The following is a 26,862-nucleotide window of genomic DNA, read 5'->3' on the forward strand; positions in this document are numbered from 1 at the left end:
AGAACACTCAAAAGAACGAGACATGAGGCAGGATAAAGTGAAAAAAGAGGAGGAACAGAGGAAAGAAAAACAGGCAAGGGGGGAAAGTTGATGAAAAGGAGATCAGAGAAAATGAGGGATGAGAAGAAAAGAGTGAAATGGAGAGAAGAGGAAAGAAGGAGATCAGAAGTGCAAATAAAAGAGCAGAAGAGAAAGAGGAGGAACGGAGGGAGAAGGAAAAATTAATGTATGTATGTATGTATGTATGTATGTATATATATATATATATATATATATATATATATATATATATATATATATATATATATACTGTACACACACACACACACACACACGCACACACACAATTTACAGATATAAACAAGCTTTTGAAAACAACAATTCACAGTTCATGTCCCCGGATCAAAAGACCTGTCAATCAATTTAAGAATCCTGGGATTTTTTAATTCATATTTATTAACACTGCATAACAGATTCAGTCTTTGGTTTTGATTTTATGTCAATACAATGTGATGATTGAAAAGATGTCTCATCATTTTAATGCTGGAGGGGGCGGGGGGGGGGGGGCTTCTACTCACGCATGCAAACTTTAAACAGCCTTAATATTGTCAGCCAGCAGATGTCTCTGTAAAGCAAGACTACAATTTACTACAAAGAGAGAAGACTGATGCAGGACGAAAGAAACCCTACAGGTTTGGACGCGTAACAGCAGGTCCAAAAGTTTAGGATTCGAGTTCATTTCTGGGCGAAAATATGGGCTGCAATGGGTGTAAAATACCAATTGCTTTTACCCAGTACAAGTGAAACATGAACTACATTTCCCAGGATGCATTGAGCGGGGTTAGAGGTTATCAGGACTTGTGTAGTTCACCCCCCCACTGCAACTGCTCCCTTCTTGCTCTGACAAAATAAGACCCTTGCACCCCAAATTGTGCAATATTCGTTATCTTTCACACACGTGGATGAGGGCTGCTGGTCCGCCAGCGTTCACTCGGTGTGTATGAGCGACGTGGCCGCGGTTCGGGACGATAATCCTGCAGGAGAGACACGTTCTGTGCCGCTGGACTGCTGCGGAGGACTCAACAACCTCGACTATTCAAAGGTAAAACTGAAACTGTTGATGATGAAGCCGGCCTGCATGTCTTAGCTTTCACGTGATTCGGTGAAGCCGCTTCAGACGAGCAGCGAAGGTCCCGGTTTGACCGACCGAACCAGTCTGCTTCATTTGCTGAGCTCGTGACAGCCGGAAAACAGGCGGTACGGTAGCCCTTTTTTCAAAATAAAAGCTTGTTGTTGTTTTGCAAACCCACAGTAAACAAATGGTTATTCCAAGCAGAATATGAAAGTTAATGTCCTTGCAATAACATATAATTAGAAATTGTATTCTTGCATCACAAATTATATGTTTAAACTCTTATTTTTTATTTAAGCACCATTGTTTTGGTTAGGTAACCGCATACAGATAGGTTGAAAAAACAAACAAGGTACCTTCTGTGCTACCCATCTTTCAAACCATCTTGTACATCTGTTATTATTTATTCTCATTAATTTAAACAATAGGTCTGGTGATGTCCTGTTGACAATAACAAACCAGACCTGCAGCATTTCACAATAAAATGTACTCAGGATCAGAGCCCCCATTAAAATGAACAGGTTAACTCTGACCTGTTGCCTGTTACCATTAGAAAAAGATAAGACAAACTAATCTGACATCAGTATCATATTGCTGATATTTTAACCTATTCACCTGTAGAGTCTTGCAAAATGTATGGAATTTTACAACACATATATTTTACAAGCTGTTTTCTCAAGCTTCACTTAAGTAGCGCTTACACACACCAAGCTTCATTGAGATTCTGAATATTTTCACAGAGCAGTTTGTTAATAATTCATAGCCTGATTTATAGAACCGGTTGTTGTTAAAAACATGTTCAGATTTTTCCTCCGTAAATGTTTCCAAATTGGGACGATAAGATAATGCCTCATTTGAGTATTTAAACATACAATTTCAGAAAACTTGCGATACAATACAGATACAAATCATTGTCTTGTGTAACGTTATCAGCCGTGGAAGTTTCAAGGTGATCTCTATTAGACATGAAGATGTTTACCCTATTACATCTGTAGTATCTCCCCTAAAGTGAGTGATCCAACATAAATATCTGATAATACTCAGTGGCTTATCTGTATCGCTGACCTCGTCCCTTGTTCATCATCGGTGTCCTGAAAGTCGAAGTAAAGTGGCGTTTTTGTTTCAAGACAGACCCTCATGGCGAATTCTCTTAAGAACAGGAATCATTGTTCGCACGTCGTAAAAGAATAGTCCCACAGCTAATTATGAAATAATCATTATATTGGGAGATGGGGTCAGTCGAACTGTAAAATGACATGAGCTAATTGAGGCTGTATTGCCCTTGTGGCACCAACACTGTGATATGAAACACAGTGTTGCTGTGCTGTGTTGTTGCTTTTCATCCCTTGCGTCAGAAGGCGTAAACTGGAACGCCACACAGAGCCCTCCAGTGTGTGACAGAGAAGGAATATCAGTCAATGCCGCTCCGCTTCGTACCCGTCATTGGAATACATTTTTACGCCAATCTGCCATGCGTCGTTTAAAAAAAAGTCATCCGCTCCCCCACCCTTCATTAACAGTGAAAATATTGTATGAAATACTACTGTGATTTCACTGTGATATTGGTGAGAAGAGGAGCCTGCAAAGAGCATAACCTGTTCACCCTGCTGCAGGCTTGAAAGAGATACAGAGGTATCAGCTGCCAACCACCAGACTTCAAAACAGCCTCTTTCCTCTGGCTGTGAGACTCATCCTCCACCCTCCATATATAATATAGTTTGTTATTCCTGTTTTCTTTTCTATGTAGCAAATTGGGACTACAATCGAAATTTGGTTGTCGTACAATGACAAATACAAAACCTCGTAACATTTAGGCAACAATATGTCAAATTAGAGCAAATATTGTTTTGGAGCAAAACTAACTGACAGTGTATATTGTACATTTCTTTTGAAAAATAACTTAGAATCTAAAAAAAAAGCCAAATACAGGTCAAGAAAAAAAAGTATCTGCCGAAGCTCTCTTTATTTCAACGTTTAACTAAAATGTATCTGCAAGCGTCATAGAAAATATCATGGGAATAAGTAGCCAGAAGTGGTTTGAGGACGGTTTTAAAGTCTTACAGTGGGTGTGTTTCCATCCATCTGTTTCTATGCTTTGCGCTGTCAATTTGTGCACACAAGAAACAAACTTTAAATATTGAAAAAACATTAACTTATGCTTGTCTGAGGTGGATGTAAAAGCCAAATGGAAACAGTCTTCACCACTGAAGCTTCTGTTCCACTGATGAGATTGAAAACAGTGCCCGAGGATCATCAGATCTGTGCGTACAGCGATGAGGTGACTCGGTTTCATAAGTGAAACAAACATAAATGTCACGTTTCCATCGCGTTTTCTTCATGGGTTTTCCACCATTTGAGGTTTCGCTGGCGCTCTTTTGATGATGTCATCTTGTCGCGTCATCGCAATGGTTCAGTGGTACTCTGGAGAATTAGCGCCACCAACTGTTTATCTCGATGCGCTCAACCGCTAATGTTCACATACATAGTAGTGGATGGAAATCAATTCACATGATCTTTTGCCCATTTTCTGATAATATTGTTAAATTTGCGCTAAATTTGGATGGAAGGCTGCCTAATGTTTCCATTCCTGTGACCGCTGACAATATCCAACACCTTTTTATAACCAGCAACCATCCGTCTCTCAATGTAGTTATGTTTTTTTTTTTTAAATGTGTATATTTCACATGGCTGTTTCTTTCAGATGGATTTGACGCTGATGGAAGGGCTCCTAAAATACACCAACTTTCACGACTCCAGCTTTTGTCTCGCTGTGGTCGCCATCATCTTCAACCCTTTCTTCTGGAATGTGGTAAGAGATACTGTAGATCAGTGGTCCCCAAACTACGGCCCGCGGGCCGGATGCGGCCCGCCTCCACATTTGGTCTGGCCCCCTGAACAATACCAGAGACGCATTATGATTTTTTTTCAGTCTGCACAATTAATCGAATTTTAATCGCGATCACGATTTTGGCTGCCACGACTAAATGAGCATGATCGTCTGCGATATTAACGTTTAAAATACGTGCTCTGCTACATATCAAATCAAACGCTTCCTGAATCAGCCAACCACCAGGGGGCGAACGAGATGAGAGCTGTCATGCGCGCACCCTGTAGGAGAAGAAGAGTAGAAGAAGTAGAAGAGCCGAGAGACGGGAGCTTGAAGGACGAGTACTTGTGCTTAATTTATTTACACGCAGGCATGTCATGTCTGTCACTACATGGTCGCGAGTTTTCAATTCCCCTGCTCTCTGTATCGCGCACGGCGGTGTTCCGCCCCGATCCGCGCGCACGATGCAACAGTCGCTCACCTGCGAGTAGCACGCACGTAGCACCCCCACCCCCCCATAATCGGGCCCTAGGTCAAACGATATGTTCAGTGATGTGGCCCTCACAGGAAAAAGTTTGGGGACCCCTGCTGTAGATGTTGTAGCTACTAAATAGTTCTGTATATCCTCTTGGATACTTACTATTGTGTAGATACAGCTTTCTCTGGTTTAAAACACTGAGGTTTGGAAGAAAAAATTCGGTATATCGAGACCCGGAAATCATGCTATCGTTTGCCATTTGATTGGCCGGAATCGAACCTGGGACGTTGCCGGGACTAAGGCACTCCAACGCTGTACGTTTTGTACCTCCAGACAAAACTCTCAATAACTTGTTTAACGTAGTAGAAGAAACCAACTGGGAACGTTAGTGTTACGAGCTATAGCGTTTGAAAAGTGTGTGGTCAAAGTGCACCATTAATCACGACGCAGTCGCTCATGATTAAGACTGTACGAGTTAAAAAATGTACGACGATGGGCTAAAAGTGGCATAATTTACCTTCTGCTTTTGTAAATTGGTTTCGCTGTTTCATATCAGAACTGTAATTTCACTAGCCGTTAATGGCGACACATTTGACCATTGACCCTGCGGCAGCCCGGCAGCCCACATGCTCATCACACAGTAGCTCTCACTTCACAAAAGAGAAGCCATTTATTTGCTTCGCAGCAAATGTCACCGAGGAGCTGTTGGCCCCGACACATGATCCCAAATCACTCTTTCTTTTGTGCATTGCGCTGAAAGGTTACCTGTAAGTGGCTGTAATGGTGGTTATTCGGGCAAACAGCATTTGGACGTATTAAACTTATTTGGAGAGGCAGGTGATAAGAGTTCTTTTCATCTCATCTGTTCGAGCTACAATGCCATATTTCTTAAAAGGTGGGAGTGTTATGGAGGGTTTTTTTTTTGGGAGCTAACTTGTAGCGTTCTCCCTGCACACCTGGTCCAAGGAACATGTTCGTTTATGGCGATGGTATTTTGAAGCGAGTGGTGAAGCACACCTCTCACCGTCCTTTGTAGCAGGTCACACTGTCGCCTTGTTTCATGGCACTCCGTGTGCTGCATGTGCTGTGCTGGTGCCGTGCTCCTGATAGTGCTGAAGGCTTCGCATTTTAGCGCTACAAAAGGCTGGAATGTTCCAACTTGAATGGAAAGATAATCAGCTGGGTTTTTTTCATAGGTTCTTCTGGCTTCATGGCAAACTATAAGTCCAAGATTCCCTCTCCTGTTTGCTCTGTTTGGTCATCTGAAATCTTTGCCTCTTTCAGCTTTAAACTGGCATTAGCTAATTCTTTTGTATTTTACGTTTATATTATATTACATTTTATTCCAATATTTTAACTTGCCGTATTTTATGTTGTCTTAGATCCTAATTTTTAAATTTGACAAACAATGTCATTGCCAATGACAATGTTTCATTCTAATCATAAATAAAGAACTTGAAATTTGCAGAAACAAGCTGAAAACACAACACCAACTTTTTACGCTGCAATAGGCTTTCTTTCTATAATTATTTTCAATAACTTTTCTATTCTATTCCTATTGCTAACCCAATCAAATACTCTTTCTACCCCCTACCTCTACACCAACTTCCATTATCAAATTTAAGTCTTTAAAGTTTTTTAAAACTTTATTTTTCTAAAAAGTTACTTTTCCAAATCCACATGAACCACTCTTCACATTGGCATAAATTAGGCCCACCTCACAGCACTCACAGCACAAAAGAAAATAAGTCACTTTTAAAGCTGCCTCCCCTGTTACTCCCGTCATTTCCTTCCACCAGGAGTGTGTTAACGACATGCTCAGATAGTCAGAGCACACAATATGGCGGAGCGCTGGCTCCACATGAAACACCGTGGCTATTTTCCATCGAGTTCAAAAAACTTCATGGAGAACAAAACAAAACAAAGTTATCGTCACTTCACTTGTCTCTGCTCCGTGTGTGTGTGTGTGTGTGTGTAGAGACCAAGGCAAACACTGTGAAACACGAGACCAGAGGATATGGCTGATGTTGTGAAATTTGAGCATTTTAGCAATAAATTGTTGCAGCTTTAAGATGTCCCCTCTGTAAAAGTTGGTTGGTTTATCTTTAACTTTGTAGACCAAACTATTAACCATTAAATCTAAAAAAAAAGAATTGACGGATTAATCGATACAAAATAGAAACGATAGTTAGTTCCAGCCTACTGCCTTTATTTTCAACACCATTTCTTTTCTTGTCATGGGAATGACAATGTACCCCAGAAACCTCATGAAGCATGCCCCTGAGTTGTGTCTCATTAAGGCCTGTCTTTGACATTTTATACCACACATTAAAACATCTTCAAGGCGGTCTATATGGCTCCTATATGTCTAATTTTCAGTTATGTTTTCCACCTCCTCTCTCCTTCTCCCTTCCCTGATCTGGCCAGGACTCTGTGAGTGAGGAGGAAGCTTGCTTTTTTTTTTAGCAGTGTGAGGGGCACGCTGCCCCGTCAGTCGTGTACTCGAAATAAGAGATGGTAGAAATGACCGGGGACGCTGCGGACATTGTGATCACGAGGCTGAAGATGCTCTGCAGAATGAAACAACCCGGCAGTCTTGATTACCTTGTGGTATAACATGCACTTATGAGAGGAGACATTTAATGTTGGGCCTCATTAAGCCGGTCATTGTGGTCCAGGATGGTTTCTACATTTCGCTGGTGCCCAACTGGTAGGAATTGAATAACTGGCTTAGAGGCCTTTATGCACTAGTGCACGAATACACATTTCTTTACCATTATTATTATTTAGCTTTTTTAGTGTAGCTACTCATGAAGGCCCCATCATCTGTGTCCTGATTGAGGGGAAATCTCTCCCACCTTAGTACCACTTGAGTGCTCTAAATGCACATGCACTCTATAAAGGGCCTTGCAAAAGTATCCAACACCCAATGCCTTGTTTTGGGAATTTTTTTTGCATTACAACCTGGAACTAAAAGGGATTTTTATTTGGATTTTATGGACCTACACAAAATACAAAAAATTGTTGAAGCGAAATAGGTCCTCTCTTGAAAGGCTTGCTGTGGTGCTATATTCTTTCCATTTTGTAATAATGGATTTAATGGTGCTCCGTTGGATCTTGTGACAGATCATGTGACACTTGGATTGCACACAGGTAGACTGATGACGGATTGGTTGCACCAGAACTTATTTAGGAGCTACATAGCAAAGGAGTAGAAAACGCAGATTTTTTCAAAGAATTGGTCTATTTTGTGTCCGTCTATTACATAAAATCTACATAGAAATCAGTTTTAATTCTTTTTTAATTCTTTTTTAATTCTTTTTCCCAAGAAAATAGGAAAAAGGCGGGTTGAATACTTTAGTTAGGTACTGTCTGAGGAAGGAGGAACAGAGGAAGTAGACTCCACGGCTGCTCTATAACAAGTGAGGTGTATCTGTACTGAACACAGTGTTCCTACTCGCACATCACAGACACAGCAAAGCCTGTTCCTTCAATTGGTGCTATATTTTGGTGTGTATGGGGACGTGTAGGGGGACAAAGATCAGGATGTGCCAGCCCTCAACTACCACTACTTGACCTTCTATCTTTTCACTAATGACACTCGCACACAGACAGACATGAGTCCTGCTGTCCTACGCATTCATCACAATCCCCATGACATCCAATGCCTTGGCACTACTTTGATAGGGCACATACTCCGAGGTGGCACACAGCTGACTGAAGTCATCTTTGCATGTACACTTGAGAATCCATACAGTGTCACAGAACATAATATCGCAATACTCCTATATATTTTTCCTCACACCCCTTAAGGACACCGCTGCTACAGCCGGAAAATCGCATCAGAAGAAGAAGAAATAGGGGCTCAGGGGAGGGGAGTGTGCCACACTGACCCTCATTGTGGAACAGTCAGCCTACAGTTGTGTCAGCTTGGTGCATCTTTGCCGTGTCCTATGTTGGAATCACCGCAGGCTTAACTGACCCCAGCAACACCTGCACAGTGTGGGCTACAAGAGTGGGTCTTTGTGTGAGTATGTGTGGCCTATAGGTCAACAAGTGTGACTCTTTTTAAAGAGTCTTCTTCTTAGCCCTGTGTCAAACGTCCTTCTTAGTTTTTAATCATTTAAACACTGCTTCTGTTTTTTTAAGTGAAGTTGAAGTTTGGCATTTTAGTATTATCTTAGTCAAAGGAAACCACAACTATTGTCGTGTAGCTTTGGTCAATGAATACGGTGCAGATGCACTTCGTAACAGGGACAGCCTGCCTGTCAGCCGTCACACAGCACAGCGCTCTCATTAGACTGATGCTAATTACACCTGTCAGACATCTGACAGTCCAACTACTGTCTCTATATTTCAACATACCTCCAGATTGTGACTGCTGTGTTACAATGGCTATGATGATTGTTAAAACGTTACTGATAAAGGACAGAAAATCTTGATATTAACATTGGAATCTTATATCCAGGGAAAGATATGGAGTTAGCAACTGTAGCTACTCGCATTCAGCCAGCGCGAACCGGGCGGCAACCTCCGGTTCTTAAAAGTGAAGCCAATGCGGAAGCGCCTTAAACTCGCATTCTCTCTACTGACCAGCAGGGGGCGACTCCTCTGGTTGCACAAAGAAGTCTGATTGTATAGAAGTCTATCAGAAAATGACTCTACTTCTCACTTGATTTATTACCTCAGTAAACATTGTAAACATGAGTTTATGGTCTCAATCGCTAGTGTCAAGTCTTTTGCAACACAACATGATGGTAATTTCGTAAATGATGGTCCAATTTAGAGTAGGTAGACAATAAAACATGGTATGCTTTAGGACGTATTTTGTTGTCTCTACCACGCCGTCACTCCTGTGCAGTCCAACTATGGTCACTTGTGTTCACTGGTTCCAAAAACACCAAGATGCCGACAGACAAAATCCAAGATGGCGATGGCTAAATTGAGGCTTCAAAACCGCGGTCCAAAAACCAATGGGTGACGTCAAGACGACTACGTCCACTTCTAATAATCTATGGCGCAAAGACAAGCGCTGGTGATCTGATCCATCCACTTACTTAAAAAGTAAGAATAGTGTAGACCTGGCTAATTTAACCCCAGCCCTCCACCATCTCAACTAGTCATCTCAAATGGTCTAATTCTCTTGCCTTGATCGCCTAATGCGTTAAACGCACCGCTTCCGTGTTCAGTGATTGAAGGAGAGCAGCTGCACGTTCAGTCGACCAATCATCAGCCAGACAGAAACGTGAATGTGCATACATTTTGTTCTCAATTATTCAAATTGACTGTTTAGGTTTTTGTCTCAAAATACACAGAATGTACAAGTATATAATCCAGTGTCTGGAGCCCCTCTATTCATGATACTTCGGTCTATAGCCTCCATCAGCTGTCATGAAATGTACATTTTTTAAATTAGAGGTAGATTAAGATACATTGCAGCACAGAATTAAACACTGATGCATTTCAAAAGCTTTACCTATTTTGAAAAAAAGGAGAAAAAGTTAATGTTCCTCAAAGTGAGTTATCAAAACAGTATTATTTTGGTGTCACACTGGTACCAGTATCTAAAAGAACACCTAACTTATCACCAAAGTTGCAAGAAGCAGCTAGAAGTACTTTTTCTTCTTTTGTTCGTTTCACTTTCCTCTGCTGACATGGAAACCAGTAAATGTGTCTGCTGTACTTTCATACAATTGGCAAAAAACCTACGTGGGCCTTTCTACGTGTACAGAATGGGCCCTTCTAGTGGCATCACTCTGTGGTGTGGAGGCAGACTGTTTTCAGCTTCAGTGTGTTCAGCATGGCAACGTTGTGATGAGTTCATTAGAGATCAAATCTGCATTTTGCTTTTGACACTTGTTAGAAAAATTCACGCAAGACCGATGGAAAATCATTAATCAATTGGCCATTTATTCTTGCAAGAAGGAGACAGAGTTGATTCACATACAGTATACATGGATCAAGGCTGCTCAGAGGTCTGACTCTGAGCATCGGATATTTATACCAAGTAAACAATACAGTGTCACAGGCAATACGTCACGAAAGCATAACACACACACAAAATGGCTTCCACGCCATGTAGTAGTCAGGAGGCTATGTTCTCATAACATAGCTCTGTACCCATCTTAACGCTCCCACAGTCCTTATTATCATTTCAATCCAGGACATGCTGCTGAGTGTTCTTTTGCATAGACTAAACAACTGTGGTGAGGCAGTTCACACAACAAGGACACATAAGGACACCAAGCTTTTAAAGCACACCTTATAATTAGTCATTTAGATTTTCCCCAACATAACCCACCTGTTTATACTATTGTATAACTTCTAATAAAATCAAAATGAATAAACGAATCCACGTCCAACCACCTTCTATAAAATTGAAAAAATGTCCAAGCATAAACAACACATCAAAAATCAACAATAATAAAATTGAATGTATCAAGAATACATATATATTTGAATGTTATATGAATTATACTAAGAGTACCACATTGAATAAAAAGAATGTTCTAACAAACATTCTGTGTACTATATTACTGCAATCATCATTTCGTCTCTTTTCTCGATTTTCAACATATGAATCATCATTAATTTACAGTTCAGTGTAAACATTTCGTTGAATAGTCACTTCCCAGTTCCTCGCCATCCCGCTAGGAATTCTGTAAGTACACTAGAGTATGTTCAGTCATGTTAACATCATTTCATCGCTGCATTAATCCCCCCAAACATGGTATGAAAGTTCAATCCAGATGAACCAAACATTTTTGTAGACTCCTCCCTCTTTCCACCTGCAACACCTCCTGAGCTCTCTACCATATTGCTGCTCACCAAAATAGCACTGATTCCAACCCCGCAGCAATTTGATTTCCCCCAGGGACCCCAATGTCATCCATGTACACAGACTGACTGAAACTGCCAGATGGGCTGACCTTTATGGTCGTGGTCTGTCTCTAGGAGTTTACGCAGGAGCCATCCATAAGTAATGCATAGAATGCCATCACCAACTAGTGCCAATGCAGGAGCCGCTCGACTGCTTAGCTTACCTCCACAGAACCAATAGGTGTCAGCTCTGGGCATCGTTCGCTTCCATCAGTTGTCTGTGAGATGTTTACATATTACGCACCATATCAAGGTCCTCACAGGAACTCATTCTGAAAACAAATAGTTTGCTGCATCTGGTGAGAAACAGTGTGATATCTCGTCAACAGGCGGCAACAGATAGTGCAGAGTAACCCAACTGTTGCTACTAGGCAGTTTGAGGAGAAGTAAAACAATTGTAAGGCACATTTGAACCCTGTTGGATTATTTTCTAGTTCCCAGCATGTAATGTTAGTGTAGTTGTCATTTGTATTTATTAATTGTCAATTTAATCTGCCTAAATTCCCACCATAAATTGAAACTCGCTAAAGCAAAGCAAAACATAGTTATGCTTATCCCACATAGCCCTGTCTATCTAAATTTACCAATTTCCGTGATGTTAGTTCTACCACTGAGCTCTTCTGTTTCTTACAAACACCACTAAATCCCTCTGCGTGTTAGTATGTTCACTGGTCAGACAAGCGGCCCCAAAGACTTTCGCTTCCCTGCTCTTCCAGACTCACTCAGAGGAAGAAGGTGTCCCAAGATTAAGAGTTATCAGTGTACAATTGATTCACTTTTATATGCTCTCTGCTCTTCAGAGAGCTGTTGGTAATTTCTTTTCTTTTTAACATTTTTCTTTTTAATATATTTTGCTGTATTTTCCCCCATATGTTACAAATGGTTTAGGCTCGTTAAGATATGTTTTCTTAATTTTAATTTAATTGTACCATTTATTCTTTCAATCAACCCTGCTAACTGTCGATGATAATAGCAATGATATTTCATGTTTATTCCAAATACCTCAGCCTAATGTTTTATCACCTTGCTTACAAAATGTGTATCATATTCACAATAATTTATTTCTGAAAGTTAGTATTTCTTTAAGCTTTTGCTTCCCTAATAGCATCTCGATCCATTTAGACCTCTGTCAATTATTGTCAAACAATATTTCTTCCCTTCATATTAGTTTAGTTCAATGAAATCCCTGCAAATATGTTGAAATGGATTATATTTTGCACATATAATGCCAGAAATTTTTTTTAGTAATTTGTAAAGACCCTGCTTATGATAGATAACCTTCCCACCTGTTGAGACATGGTTTAAACCCATGACTCAAAAGAACCGTATATCTATATAAGGTCTTAGGTAATATTAGTTTGCCCTCAGGTCATTCCCAGAACCTTTGTTGTTGTTGTTTTTTTTCAGTTTTGTTTATCCAATACTTTTTTATTGCTGTGGAGCATCTGTTTGCATGTCTTTTAAGATCTCGTAATCTAATTTTGCACTTCAAAAGAAAGTTGGTCACTTGTTTTCTATGCACCCTTTTTTCCCTGCTTCATCATCAGCTTTGCTGTTTCCTGTTGAAACAGGTCAGCACCTGTTTTGTGTGCTATGCATTTAAAAACCCGAATTGTACTGCATCTCGTAATTGTAATATCAATTCTCTATGTATAATAGGTTTGTTAGTTGATGTCACCATCTCTCTATTTTCCCATTGCTACGCAAACACCCGCAAGCATGAGTATGCATAGTTTAGAGATTCAAATTTTAAAACCTTATTATTTGTCACTACTGCATATCCCGTTGCATTTTTACCATCTCAATAATTTTGACCCGTGTCATCAACAAACCTAGTCACATCTGCATCTTTAAATGGAATGTAAAACCCCCTCAGTCTACTGTTTGTGTAAAAAACTTGTCATAATTTGGCAATCCCACCTGATGAACTTGTGAACATCTTTTTTAATATCATTAAAGCTTCGTCTGCTTCAAGAGTCCTGCACAACTTGTCATGTGCTCCCATAGTTTTATCATATATCAATTCTGATAAAGGTTTTCCTAATTCCGCGTAATTAGGAACCCAATTTCCACATAAATTAGTCATTTCTAAGAATAACATCATTCGTTTTTTTTTGTTTGCTTTGAGAATGGCTTCTTTTCTTTTGTCGATCGGCCATTTTTTGATAAACCATTTCCCAATTATTTAACTCTTTCTTTCCAAAGTTGGAGTTTGTTTCTGCTTACTTTATGACCTTGTTCCCCGAGAAACTTTAGCAGTGCAAGAGTATCCTCTTTGCATTGTTGTTGTATCTTAGAGCATATCAAAATGTCATCTACATAAAGTAAGATTCTTCCCCTGGCTTTTTTAGTTGCATTCATTGTTTTCAAAACCTCTTCCTCAGCAGAAGAGAGGGTGAAAATGTCTCTCTTATTTTGTTTAAATTAGATAAGTGCACAGCCTTTGCTGTGACCCTGGACCAGTTTATCAAGACTGCAGAAATAATTTTGTTGAGTTTAGAAACCTCTTTCACACAACAGTCAATCGTTTATTCGAACCACTTTCATTCTCTGCCTAACAGGTTAACTGGACAGTTTAACACAAATGCTGTTTTGTCTGTAAACCTGCTTTGGGATCTTATGATCGTTGATGGTACCGATAGATATTCTGCTTGTACATGCCCCAAAATCACACAAAATTACTACTTTACATCCTTCAATAACTCTAACGCCATAATTCTATTCGATATAGTTCTAATATTTCTATTTATTATTCTTTACCGTCAGTTTGTGCATCAATGTGTGTGTGCGCTTTTACATGACCTGATTTATCAGCTGAATTAGGTGTCCTGACGGCCTCCTCCTCCAATGTCCTCCTCCTGTCCACTCTCTTCCACACACAACCAAACTCCACTCCGTAAAACTCCCGACCATCCTCTCTCTCCCCTCCATCCGCTCTCTCTCCACGTTTCCCACTGTCCCGTCCACACCTGCCTCCGCGTCTTTGATTGTCTCGGGAACACACATTAAAACAAACAGGTTCAGATATTTCAAATAGCATCATCATAGTCAAATATCATATTTTGTTTCCCTTTTTCCTTTTCATGGTTACGCTGCAACACTGTTGCTGTGTACAGTTAATAATACTGGTGGGTTTTGCTCACCATATTCTGTGCCCGATCTGGTGTGTGCTGGCCTGTAGAGTGGTCCGTTGGAGTCCTCGCTCATGAGTTTTTTCCAGCGCAGACACAATTTCAGCTGAATTGTCTGTGCTGGGATTTTTCGCGAGCAGAATCCTGGCCTCTCAATTTGCCAAACTATCCTCGTGTGAGGATAGGGCTGAGGACTTTGTCAAGAGTCCTGGACTCTGTCGTGCACGATTTCAGGATCACAAAGCTGCAGAGAAGCAGGAGATGTTGAATCCGGCTCGAAGGACCATCTATGTTAGAAAAATTCACGCAAGACCGATGGAAAATCATTAATCAATTGGCCATTTATTCTTGCAAGAAGGAGACAGAGTTGATTCACATACAGTATACATGGATCAAGGCTGCTCAGAGGTCTGACTCTGAGCCTCGGATATTTATACCAAGTAAACAATACAGTGTCACAGGCAATACGTCACGAAAGCATAACACACACACAAAATGGCTTCCACGCCATGTAGTAGTCAGGAGGCTATGTTCTCATAACATAGCTCTGTACCCATCTTAACGCTCCCACAGTCCTTATTATCATTTCAATCCAGGACATGCTGCTGAGTGTTCTTTCGCATAGACTAAACAACTGTGGTGAGGCAGTTCACACAACAAGGACACATAAGGACAGCAAGCTTTTTAAGCACACCTTATAATTAGTTATTTAGATTTTCCCCAACACACGCCGTCACTCCTGTGCAGTCCAACTATGGTCACTTGTGTTCACTGGTTGCAAAAACACCAAGATGCCGACAGACAAAATCCAAGATGGCGATGGCTAAATTGAGGCTTCAAAACCGCGGTCCAAAAACCAATGGGTGACGTCAAGACGACTACGTCCACTTCTAATAATCTATGGTGCAAAGACAAGCGCTGGTGATCTGATCCATCCACTTACTTAAAAAGTAAGAATAGTGTAGACCTGGCTAATTTAACCCCAGCCCTCCACCATCTCAACTAGTCATCTCAAATGGTCTAATTCTCTTGCCTTGATCGCCTAATGCGTTAAACGCACCGCTTCCGTGTTCAGTGATTGAAGGAGAGCAGCTGCACGTTCAGTCGACCAATCATCAGCCAGACAGAAACGTGAATGTGCATACATTTTGTTCTAAATTATTCAAATTGACTGTTTAGGTTTTTGTCTCAAAATACACAGAATGTACAAGTATATAATCCAGTGTCTGGAGCCCCTCTATTCATGATACTTCGGTCTATAGCCTCCATCAGCTGTCATGAAATGTACATTTTTTAAATTAGAGGTTGATTAAGATACATTGCAGCACAGAATTAAACACTGATGCATTTCAAAAGCTTTACCTATTTTGAAAAAAAGGAGAAAAAGTTAATGTTCCTCAAAGTGAGTTATCAAAACAGTATTATTTTGGTGTCACACTGGTACCAGTATCTAAAAGAACACCTAACTTATCACCAAAGTTGCAAGAAGCAGCTAGAAGTACTTTTTCTTCTTTTGTTCGTTTCACTTTCCTCTGCTGACATGGAAACCAGTAAATGTGTCTGCTGTACTTTCATACAAGTGGCAAAAAACCTACGTGGGCCTTTCTACGTGTACAGAATGGGCCCTTCTAGTGGCATCACTCTGTGGTGTGGAGGCAGACTGTTTTCAGCTTCAGTGTGTTCAGCATGGCAACCTTGTGATGAGTTCATTAGAGATCAAATCTGCATTTTGCTTTTGACACTGATGTGCCTTTTAGTCTTTATCTCAGTGATTACGACAACAGTTATCAACTGGTTACATACTCTGTGTGCAGAGGATTGCACTGAGAAAACTGAGAAGCTCCAATTCGTAATTACTGAACTTATTTTGCAATATTGAAAGTGTTTTGGAAAATTACAGCCTTGTTTTATTTATTTATATTAGTTCAGACAAAGTGTGGGTCTAGAGATGCAGCGAATGCAATTTTCTTGTTTTCAATTTATTTAAAGTCTGAGCTGCCGATTTCGATTTTTTTTTTTTACTTATTTGTGTTTAACAGATCATAATTCCCTCTATAATATCTTTGTTATGTTGCTGTGAAAACATTTCAGCCTTCAAGCAAGTGTATTAATTCAAGTTTATTGACAAAAACTTTATTTCACAAGATTACATTTGAGCACATCATGATACCGTTATAAGTTACCTTCGCCCAAGGCTCATTTTTACTGAGTAGAGCATGAACGCATCATAATGCAAGTCCATGCAACCTCTAATAATGTTAGCTGTTATCTTCGTTATGAGCAGGACTCTGCTAGGGGGCAAAAAAAAAAACGGTCAGTGTGATTACTCTGCGCATCATGCATGATAATTAATAACATATTAATACGCTTATAATATGATAAGCGTCTTATTAAGTTAGTTGTTCCAAATGCTTTAACATTTATTTCGCCATGGCTTGTTTTGGACTTGCTGTTGTAATAAATTGCAAACTTTAAGTCTCCTTCACTCGGGCTGATGAACTTCTACATCAGTGTGTGTGTGTGTGTGTGTGTGTGTGTGTGTGACGTTACTGTCTGTGCCGCTCCGTGCCATTATTAAAATAAAACATGGTTCATGTGTGGAAATATGGCCGGCAAAAAATAGGAATTATCATGGTCGATCAATGAAAAACAGGCCAGTTTTGATTGGCAGTCAATATTGTATCTTGTTTTTAGGTGAGGGCATTTCCACTGTGGTTTGGGCCGTTTCGGTTTTCTCCTCTCCCTGGACAGCAACAGGTTGCCCCTCTCCCAGCCTCTGCAGATATCTTAAGGCCTGATGTCATGTCCACGTCATTCCAGCGGAGATGTCAGGGACCAGTGATATAAAACACAAAAGAACAGGCTGCCCACTCTCCTCCCAGCAGCTCTGTGTCAGCATGACATCTGTCTCATGGAGCCCCAGACCAGATCTAATCATTAATGTCGGAGCAGATTTGAGTAGTTTAAGATAACACAATGTGGGAACTATCTGTGTAACTAGAAGAAAGCTGTGTGAGATATATTCTGACCTTCAAAACTGTGCTCCCGTCCCGCATTAATGGCTTGAAATAAATCGCCCGAAAAAGGTTTGCCACTTTCCTATTTGAATAAACACAGCGCTGATTTCACATCCACGCTGTGCCACATAACCGCTAATGCACAAAGCTTTTGTATTAAATAATAAGACTGGTCCTTATTCACAGTGCGTCTCCAAGAGGGAAAATGAAAGTCGTACCAACATTTGATACCCAAAATGAAATCAACACAGCGCTGCTTTCACTGTCCTGCTAGTTAACAAATGATTGCATGGAAATAAGACTTAAAATGAGGTTCTTCTTCACCTGAATTCAGGGCATTTTTGTTTTGCAAGTCTGCTCTCTGCTGTTGTTGCATGTTAGACGTTAATATTGCGGTCGATCGTGCCTATTTATTTGTGGGAGGCCAAAATTGCGATCGCGATGAGTATTCTTTTTATTGTGCAGCCCTAACCATTGGCCCCCCTATTCAAAACAATGTAAGCATTATAATAGGCACATTCTCTATCCGCCTGTATCAGTCCCGCCCCCGTATGCTGAATGAATCTCAGCTGAGAGGTCTACTTCAACGTTTGCTCACATTTTTATTTAAATTGATTGCACAGACAGAGATCATCCGGATTAGTCGGGTAATTATCACATTAGCCGTCATTGTCACATTAAATTAAAGACTATGTAAGCTAAAACACACAAGACTCTGTTATCTTTTACAATTGGGTTGGCAAATTAAAATAAAATAAAAATCTGCCATATTTAAGATCACTGTGTGGGTTAGAGGCATTAGAATGTGCCAGCCCTAACAACAGCTAAGACTGTCACCGAACGTTCCACTTCCAGAAATCAAGAGCAGCGCTCCATGAGAAGTCAGCGGATTAGACGCTGGTTTACACACAGGAGCGTGCAAACACAGCATCAGCGATGTGAGGCTCCCATGTTGTGCTCCATTTCTCAGAAGGGTCTTATCTTGGGGGGGGGGGGGGGGGGGGGGCAGTCCTGACTTGGCCTTGGGCAGAGCAATAGTCTCTGAATGAGTGATGTTTGGACGAGCAGAAGAAGAGACTTAAAAGAGTGAAGCCGGGAGAAAAGAGAAAGGGTTCGGTGTTTCATTTCATCAGGAGAGCCTCTAGAAATTAAAGAGAGGAACGGTGTAAGATGATATAAAAAAAACAACTCCAGATTCAAAGGGATCATAAATAGAGGAACCACGGGGAAAGTGAAGTCAATGTGACCTCCAGGGGTATCTCTGATTATTTACAGACTCTTAATTTCATTGAAAAGGTGAGAATAAAAGCAAAGTGTGCAGGAGGAGGCACGGGAACCTTGTGTGGCTGAAAGGAGGAAAAATACACTGAGGGGACAAAGGAGCAGAAAAATCACATCAAGACTTAACAAAGACACGGGTAAAAAAAATTATATGATTATAATGTAATGTAAAAAAGTATGGAGTATAAGGTGAATAATACAAGAGAACGAATGAATCATTGGCCTTCAACATCTCCAACATTTACCGAAAAGCCATTATTTCCTGATAAGTGACACTGATGTCAAGGACCTTTCATTTGTACCTTTAGTTGAAAACTTTATTCTAATAACAAAGAAAAAGTGACACCTATTCTCAGATTGCTGACGTGAGAGTGCAGAAAATCCCAGAGTAAATAACTTTTGAAGGTATCTTGAGATATTAAGAGTCATCCTCAGACTTGCAGATCAGATTTACATGCAGAAGGAACATGATTTATGCAGAGCAATATTGTAGATTTCCTCTATAATGAAACCCTACTTTACATGCTGCCGCAGTAGTTTCGAGCGGGATGAAACCCAACAATCAACAATCAGTCAGTCCGATTATTTTTATGGTCTGACGCACGAGTGTTGCGCGCATGGCAGCCTTTGTCTTAGAACACAAACTTAATGGCAGTTATATTTAGGATAATTATTAGCAAGACTGAGTCAGATGATTACTGTGCATTAAAGTGTCAGAGCTTGAAAGCTGCGCGTGTGTGTGTGTGTGTGTGTGTGTGTGTGTGTGTGTGTGTGTGTGTGTGTGTGTGTGTGTGTGTGTGTGTGTGTGTGTGTGTGTGTGTGTGTGTGTGTGTGTGTGTGTGTGTGTGTGTGTGTTAGAAAGTCAGTGTCATGACATGGAGAGCCCATGTGTTTAAATGGGATGATGATAATGGCGAATGTGATTGGCCATGGCGGTTACAGCCTCTTACACGCCCACCGATGTATGGGTTAGGGTTAGAAAAATCGAGCCTACCATTTAATCCATTAAAACACTTTTGCTTATGCTTTTAGTTTTGGAAACACGCACTCAAAAAAACCAACACAACAGTTGACCCAATAGCCTTTATTTAATTGTTTTCCCCTTTGGCTTCATCTGTAATCAGGTGATCCTGATTACTGTTCTATTTTTTTCCACTTTTTTCAGCAGAAACAACATTTCCCCTCACACTGTGCCCTTACAAGCAGAGGTCAGCCTCAGCTGAACAAATAGAAGCCACCCGGTGCATGCATTATCAACCGGCCTTCGTGTGGCGGTGAGGCCGACGGAGCGAGCAACATATTAAACGTCACCTGATCGTCACCCTGCATATGGAGTTAGTCTCCAGTCATCAGGTCTGTGCTGCCCAGTGACCTACATCCACGGGAACCAGATACTCGTCAGCTCATGCTGTCCACGTCAGCTGCTGCAGTGGTCTCATAGAGTTGAAGCTGTCTGTCTCCAACTAAGTTTCAAGGTAATTTTAACCGATGGCCCCGGACTAAAGTACTCAAATAGAACCCACATTGGAATAAACCGTCCTCGGATTAAACCATTTGTTGTTTCTGATGTCCGTGCCAAAAAAGCCTAGCAATGTAAAATGGTTTCTAGTACTGCAGATCCAACTGAGATATTTCTTTTCTCAGGAGTTGGAGCTGATGTCGCTGTGTGTGCTGGATGTACACGTTGGCAATCGTTACTAACACAGCGGTCATATGAAACTCGTTCACTTCACGATGTCTCATTGAGCAAAATGCGCTTTTTCACGGCTTCTCAACATGAATACGTGTCCCCGGCGTGTCTAGAATCAAGGGCGTCATAATAAATTCAAAACTATTATTCAGCAGCCCAAACATCCAAGAGAGGCCATTGAGAGGACGACTCAGAGACGCTAGAGTATTTGTTGAAGTCACAGTGTATTGTAAAGACCGAACAAGGACGCCACTGAAAAAGTAGCTATGCCAGAGTCTCAACCCGGCATCTCGTAGCGATCCGACAGAAGTAACTATATGTTTCAGCAGACTCTGCTGTTTTTTTAGGGACGGCCTGTTTTGGTACATTTTTGTAAAAAGATTTGGTTAAATTAAATCTTAAGTAAAGAGGTGAAAACGAAACAAAGATAGTTTCAAACCCAACACCAAAGTCCGGTTTACATTTTGTACTACCTTGTCATTCACAAGTGCCTTCATCAGTTCAAGTGTCGACAGACGCTGAGAAAAAGGACGTGTTCTTTGAACATCAGGGAATGGAAACGTGTTCTTGTAGAAACCCAGAGTAAATGTATGAACCTGAAAAGTGCCGCTTGACCTGAAATGACAGTGGTACTGAAGATGACCTAAAGATAACAGGAGCTGGTCTTAGTCATTAATCATATTTTTGACTGTACATATGTATTTGGTTCAGTCAGGTCAGAGATGTTCAGATAGATATTCATTTCTTCAGTGAGGAACGAAAGATTCAGTTCATCATTCATCAAACATTTCACGTTTTAATTCATTGGACGCAATTACACTGATTGCAAGGGTGATCTAACCTCAAATGTACCCACTCGTTAAACACTGTCCTCGTTAAGAACTCTGATTTAATGTCTGATCTACAAGTTGAAGTTGAATGACATGAGTTTTGGCAGCTGTTCATGCTTTTTTTTTTAATTAAGCCCTGAGGACAACAACTCTTAAAGGAACGGTTCTTTAAGGCAGACAGACGTTCTGTAAGCAGAGCACAACTAAAAGAAACACAAAAACAAATACATCCCTGGTTGATTGTTTACTGCCCATAAATGTGTGTATATATATATATATATATATATATATATATATATATATATATATATATATATATATATATATAAACAAATTAACAACATCATTAATTTACTTTAACTGCAGAAATAATCTTTTTTTGAACCAGGCACATTTTAGAGAGAGGACTTTATTCCTAATTTCCTGTTTTTAAGTATAATGTATTATATTTAAGTAATATACCTTGCTAATTTCAGATTTGCTACCATTTTAAATTGCTGTTGATGCAAATTCAACTATTTCTCTTTGTTTACTTTACATTCAAGTTTACTGTCTTTACAAAAATTCAACATTTCAAGCAGAAAATGTTTCAAATGATAAGCCTTCCCGCAGCCCGTAGGGCATAATGTTGTTCTTTTTCTGGCAGTCTTATGTTACACATTGTCTTAAGGTAAATGACTGTTACTTTTAAAACAACTTTAGTTTATAATGTACTTTTCATCATCTTCACTTCTTGTGGCAAGAGAGAAAGTAATTTCAGTTTTTAAATATATTGCCATTGTTAATGTCACGGTTTAGGCTTTGCCCCCTCTGTGTCTCTGTAGCTCCGCCCCTGGTCTCCTCCCGGCTCCCGCCTGTGTCTCTGTGTCTGTTTCTTGATTTTCTTCATTCACTACACCTGTGCCCAATCACCTGCCCCTGGGTTTTCCCTCTGTCAACCCCTCTTATTTAAACTCCCCTGCTTCCCTGTTGTTTTGTCGGATCGTTTAGTTGCTTCCCTGTGTGCGCGCGCTCCGTGTTCCAGGTTTGTTCTCGCCACGTCCCGGGGTTCGGGCTTTGTCTTTTTGGACTTTGCCTTTTGGTCGTTGCCTTTTACTTCAGTTTGTATTTTTCGCGCTCCCTGTTGGAGTCGTTTTTGGTTCCTGTTTTTGTGCAAGTAAACAACCTCGCCTTCCACCTCGTCTCCATTGTCTGCGCTTGAGTCTTTGCTCTACCCCTGCACCACATTCCATGACAGTTAAAGTTATACCACATTGTGGCTGGCGACCCTTCCACCCTCTGGCTTTTGAGAGGGTTGTTCAGCAGCTATTTAGTAGAGATCGGCCAAACACAGATAAACTGTTTCACAGACCGTGATTTTAAAAGACATTATCAATATATTATTTAGAATATTTTGATCGAATCCATTATCTGAAAAGAATAATTTAGTAAATTGTCAGACAGGATTGCCTGCAAATTAAATACCTGGATGTCAATGTACATCATCTTAATGATGCATAAATCATATAAAAATCAAATATTGCCAAATATCAATCATAGCCATTGAGTACCAACAACGACCCTATACACAATATATTATAGGTATAGCTACCACAGTTTGTTAAAATGTCGAATAGATCTATATTGTCTGACAGTATATACAATCATTTCCCACCCTCATTTTGTAGTTGACTTTCCTGTGCGTACTATTAGTTGACATAGCAGAACAATAAACATGGAGCCTTATTATAGATTGGGTAAGTCTCTGTCGATCCCCTTAGGTTCAAGGCTTTCATGCTTTAGAAAATCTAAAGATTCCTGCCAACCACTGTGCTGGCCACAAGTCACTACATTGTCTGTATATCCTGAGCTTTTTTACAAAGGCAGATGATCAGAGTCAAGAAGCCGACTCAGTGTGACTGAATTGTTCCTGTACCTAGTGATTATAGTCACATAACTGTATCCATAAAAAACAAGCCACAGTCCATGACTGAACCCTAATGGTTGCTATAGAGTGCATTTCAAGCATTTCCAATGCTGATTTCCTTTCATTTGGTCCAGTTCATTTATATTTTCTATAGTAAAATTGCTACAAGGAGAACATTTGGGGCCATAATCTTGACCTTTGAATGTATTCAGTTTGCGATTTCACAGCCTGAAAGCATTTCAGCTGAATCATCGTCACTGACAAAATCGCGGTGATATAATAGATTCTGCCTGTGCCTTGAGGCGGAATATACGCAGTCACAACAGGGATCATAATTTCATATGGCTTTAACTCACATGAAAGGGATGTTTTATGGGCAGAATTAAATGATGGTTATTGCAAGATGACATCCTCTATATTACAAAACCAATAAAACTACTCAGAGTAAACTCTTTTTTTCCGTTGAGCAATGCAACTGACTGATCTCTTACAATGCTGTGGCTGAAAAGTTAACTTGATCGTGGCAATAGATGAAAGGCCATGGGGTCAAGGGCCAAAGGAGTATATGTTTAGGATAATGTGCCTGACCAGCAAATTTCATGGAAATTGGACTGTTGGCTAATGAAAAATTCAGCTGACCTAATTTCCATAGGGAACCATAATGGAAAGCTCATGAAGTGTCCAGAATGGCTAGGGTTCATCTTCTGAGAAGCATGAATTTAGTGGAGCATGATTTGTTTTCAATACCATTAAACATTATTTAAATGTTTAACTGAACATTTTGGCATGATGGGGGCAAAATGGGCAACATTTTGACAAAAAATGTCAAGAGGTTGCAAAAAGTTGACGCTTAATCCACTTGGAACCATGAATGTCGAGTGCAAATACTGTGTAAATTCAGCCAAACATTTTTGAACACCGTTCCACGAACCAAGATGTGAGTGAGGGGGATATTTTGACCTGATTGTGGCAATGGACAAAAGGTAACGCATCAGGAATCAGCTTTTAGTAACACTACATTTCCATCCCCAGCATCATTGCTAGCTGGCCAGCAGTTGCCATGATTTACAAAGAGGCCAATGTTTACTTCCAGAGAGCAACACGACTTCTGCAGTCTGCAACAGCTATCAACTGTATTTTCAGACTTTAATTTATATGTAATCGAGGGGGAGCATGGTCACATAGCATGCTTTGGAACTTAATTAAATGATCGTAAGACGGTGCTAATTGAAAAGTCTGGTTATTTACACCAAAGTTATTTCAATTAGTTCTGAGAAGAACATGTCCCTCACAACCGCAAACGTCAACCTCCTGGTAGCACTGGAGGAAAACTCAAGCGATCACCAAAATCATAAGGATCCATCCTCTGGGAACATGAATATAACTAATCTAATAGTTGTTGAGACATTTCACCAAAAAAAAAAATTCAAGACCGGTAAATCCTGCTGGTGGCGCTGGGGGAAAAGTCCGAAGACCACCAACTCAGGGGATCACTACAGTCAGTAAGCTTAATTCTCTGGGGACCATGAATGTCTGTTACAAAATGTCACGGTAATCCATCCAATATTTGTTTCAGTCTGGACTAAAGTGGTCGACTGACAGACAACATTGCCATCCGTAGAGCCACACTTCTAAGGTGGCTAAAAATGAATATGTCCTGTCCCCTGCATTTGATGCATGTTTATCTCAATTTAGTTTGTTTATTTGGAAGAGCATGTGCTCCCAGTATCTGCCAGTTGAGAAAATCTCCATAAATCCAAAGATATTTAAATATTCAATCAGTGTTTTCTGAATTGAACAGGATTTAATCAAAGTTTCGCTGATGTGCATGTGATCCGTCTATGTTCTTGTTCTCCCTTCTTGTTACTCCTTGACAACACAAATCCCTGAATTAATGCTCTTGGCTGTGTGTGTGTGTCTGCTTTTGTGCCCGTGTGCAACTGATCGACCACCAGCTGTTGATCAGGCTGATAGAATAACAATCCAAGTTGGATATATTTACACTGGAGGGGCGGAAGATTACTTAAACTGGAAGTACGCCTATCTACCTTTTTCACACATTTTTATTACATAGGTCGTACATCAGTTTCTGTTGGCAGTGAGTGTATTCCTGAGGCGTGGCTACGGGTGTGATGAGGTGTCCCACAGGCTTTTGTGAGATTATGGGCCATGGATCTTGGACCCTCTATGGGGCACGATCCCCTAATAAAATCGTTTGTACATTATAAAGTTAAATCCATCAATCTGGTTCTCTTTGAGACCAAAATAAAGAGCCTCCATGAGCCTCGCTTTGTGCTCCTGTAAACAATTAGATGCTTCGTACATTTAGACTACTTGAATACTGTGCTTAAGTACAAATTTGAAGTGCTTGTACTTTACTTGAGTATGTCTATCCATTTAATTTCAACTCCACTACATGTCACAGAGGTAAATATTGTCCTTTTTAACACTTATTTGACAATGTTAGTTACTAGTTAGGACACTTTGCAATACAAAATGTAAATCAACATGACGTCCACCTTTACCAGCTGTTGATGCCAGTGGTGCCAACACTGGCAACGTCCATCACCTCAGGACAAAGCATTTTGGAAGGCTGAGAGTGTGATTAAGGTCTTCGGATTGGTGGCCGTCAGTAGCGCCAGTGAAAATGTGAAGCCAAAGGGTCATTAATAGCTTGAATAGGCATTAGCCTGAGACACTGTATTTGAAAAGAAAAGCAAGTGCTGGAGAGACATTACGAACTCGATAACAATCCACCTATGCAAGGACATGGTCTCACTACAGACGCTAGAGAAAGACCAATGATTAAAACACTAGATTCGAAAAGACTTAAGCCAAACTGATATCCCAACATTACCCCAACAACACCAACGTTTATAGTTTGAAACAAAAGTTGTTGGCATATCTAACTTTTCTTTTTACTATGTTTCAGTTTGCACAATAAGAATTTGTGTACATTCTAAAAGTGTTTCATGCATTCTGATTTCTTCATATATTGTATATTTTTGTGAGGCCAATCAAACCCTATAGTAATTAAAGCCTTCTGTTTATACATTGTGACTTTAGAATTTTTTGTATTTTATGTATTCCTGACCATAGAAGAGGCCACCATAAACTTACAAAAAGGCCCAGTCATGCAAAAGAAAGTTCTAATAATACCGAGATATCCAGTAAAACCGCCATATTCTTTAAAAATACTGTGGTACTGATCTTTGGTCATACTGCCCAGCACTACATTAATGCATCATAATTATAATCCAATGATGACCCTAAATATATTACTTGAAATCATCCATTCTGCATAATGAGTATACTTTAGAGGGCCAGCCAGCCTACCTGTTGAGAAGTGGAAAATATTTTTGGTTCCTTGTAAAACTGTGGCGGAACAAAATAGACTTTGGTGACACAGTCTAGGTAATAATGGAACAATCTGGTGTATTCTTAGCTTTATTTTCCTGTTGTTGTCACTTAGAACTCCCTTCCCCTCAGATGTCTTCCTAATGTCCTGCATTCAAGCCCATTCAAGTGCCTGTATCTCAGATGTATTTGGGCTGATGGGTACACAGTGGAGCCTGTTACCTAAGCCTTAATCGAATTTGTCTTTGAGAGCTGCTAGTTCTGCCAAGCTGGCGCCACTCCCTGTACTCTCCTCCTCATCCCTGCCTTCTGTTATTCCCATGGCTTTACTTAT

General features: G+C 40.3%; 1 protein-coding gene across 1 annotated transcript in view; it reads left to right on the plus strand.

The window, feature by feature from the left end:
* Positions 1 to 908: 908 nt before the first annotated feature.
* The window catches only part of pemt (phosphatidylethanolamine N-methyltransferase), a 54,455-nt gene continuing 28,501 nt past the window's right edge, over positions 909 to 26,862 (plus strand). The window contains exons 1-2 of the mRNA XM_079183232.1: positions 909 to 1,102; positions 3,834 to 3,941. Of these exons, the coding sequence (XP_079039358.1) occupies positions 1,001 to 1,102; positions 3,834 to 3,941 (210 nt within the window). The 5' untranslated portion in view covers positions 909 to 1,000. The remainder of the gene's footprint in view (positions 1,103 to 3,833; positions 3,942 to 26,862) is intronic.

Source organism: Pholis gunnellus, assembly GCF_910591455.1.
Source record: "Pholis gunnellus genome assembly, chromosome: 21".
Classification (NCBI taxonomy): domain Eukaryota; kingdom Metazoa; phylum Chordata; class Actinopteri; order Perciformes; family Pholidae; genus Pholis; species Pholis gunnellus.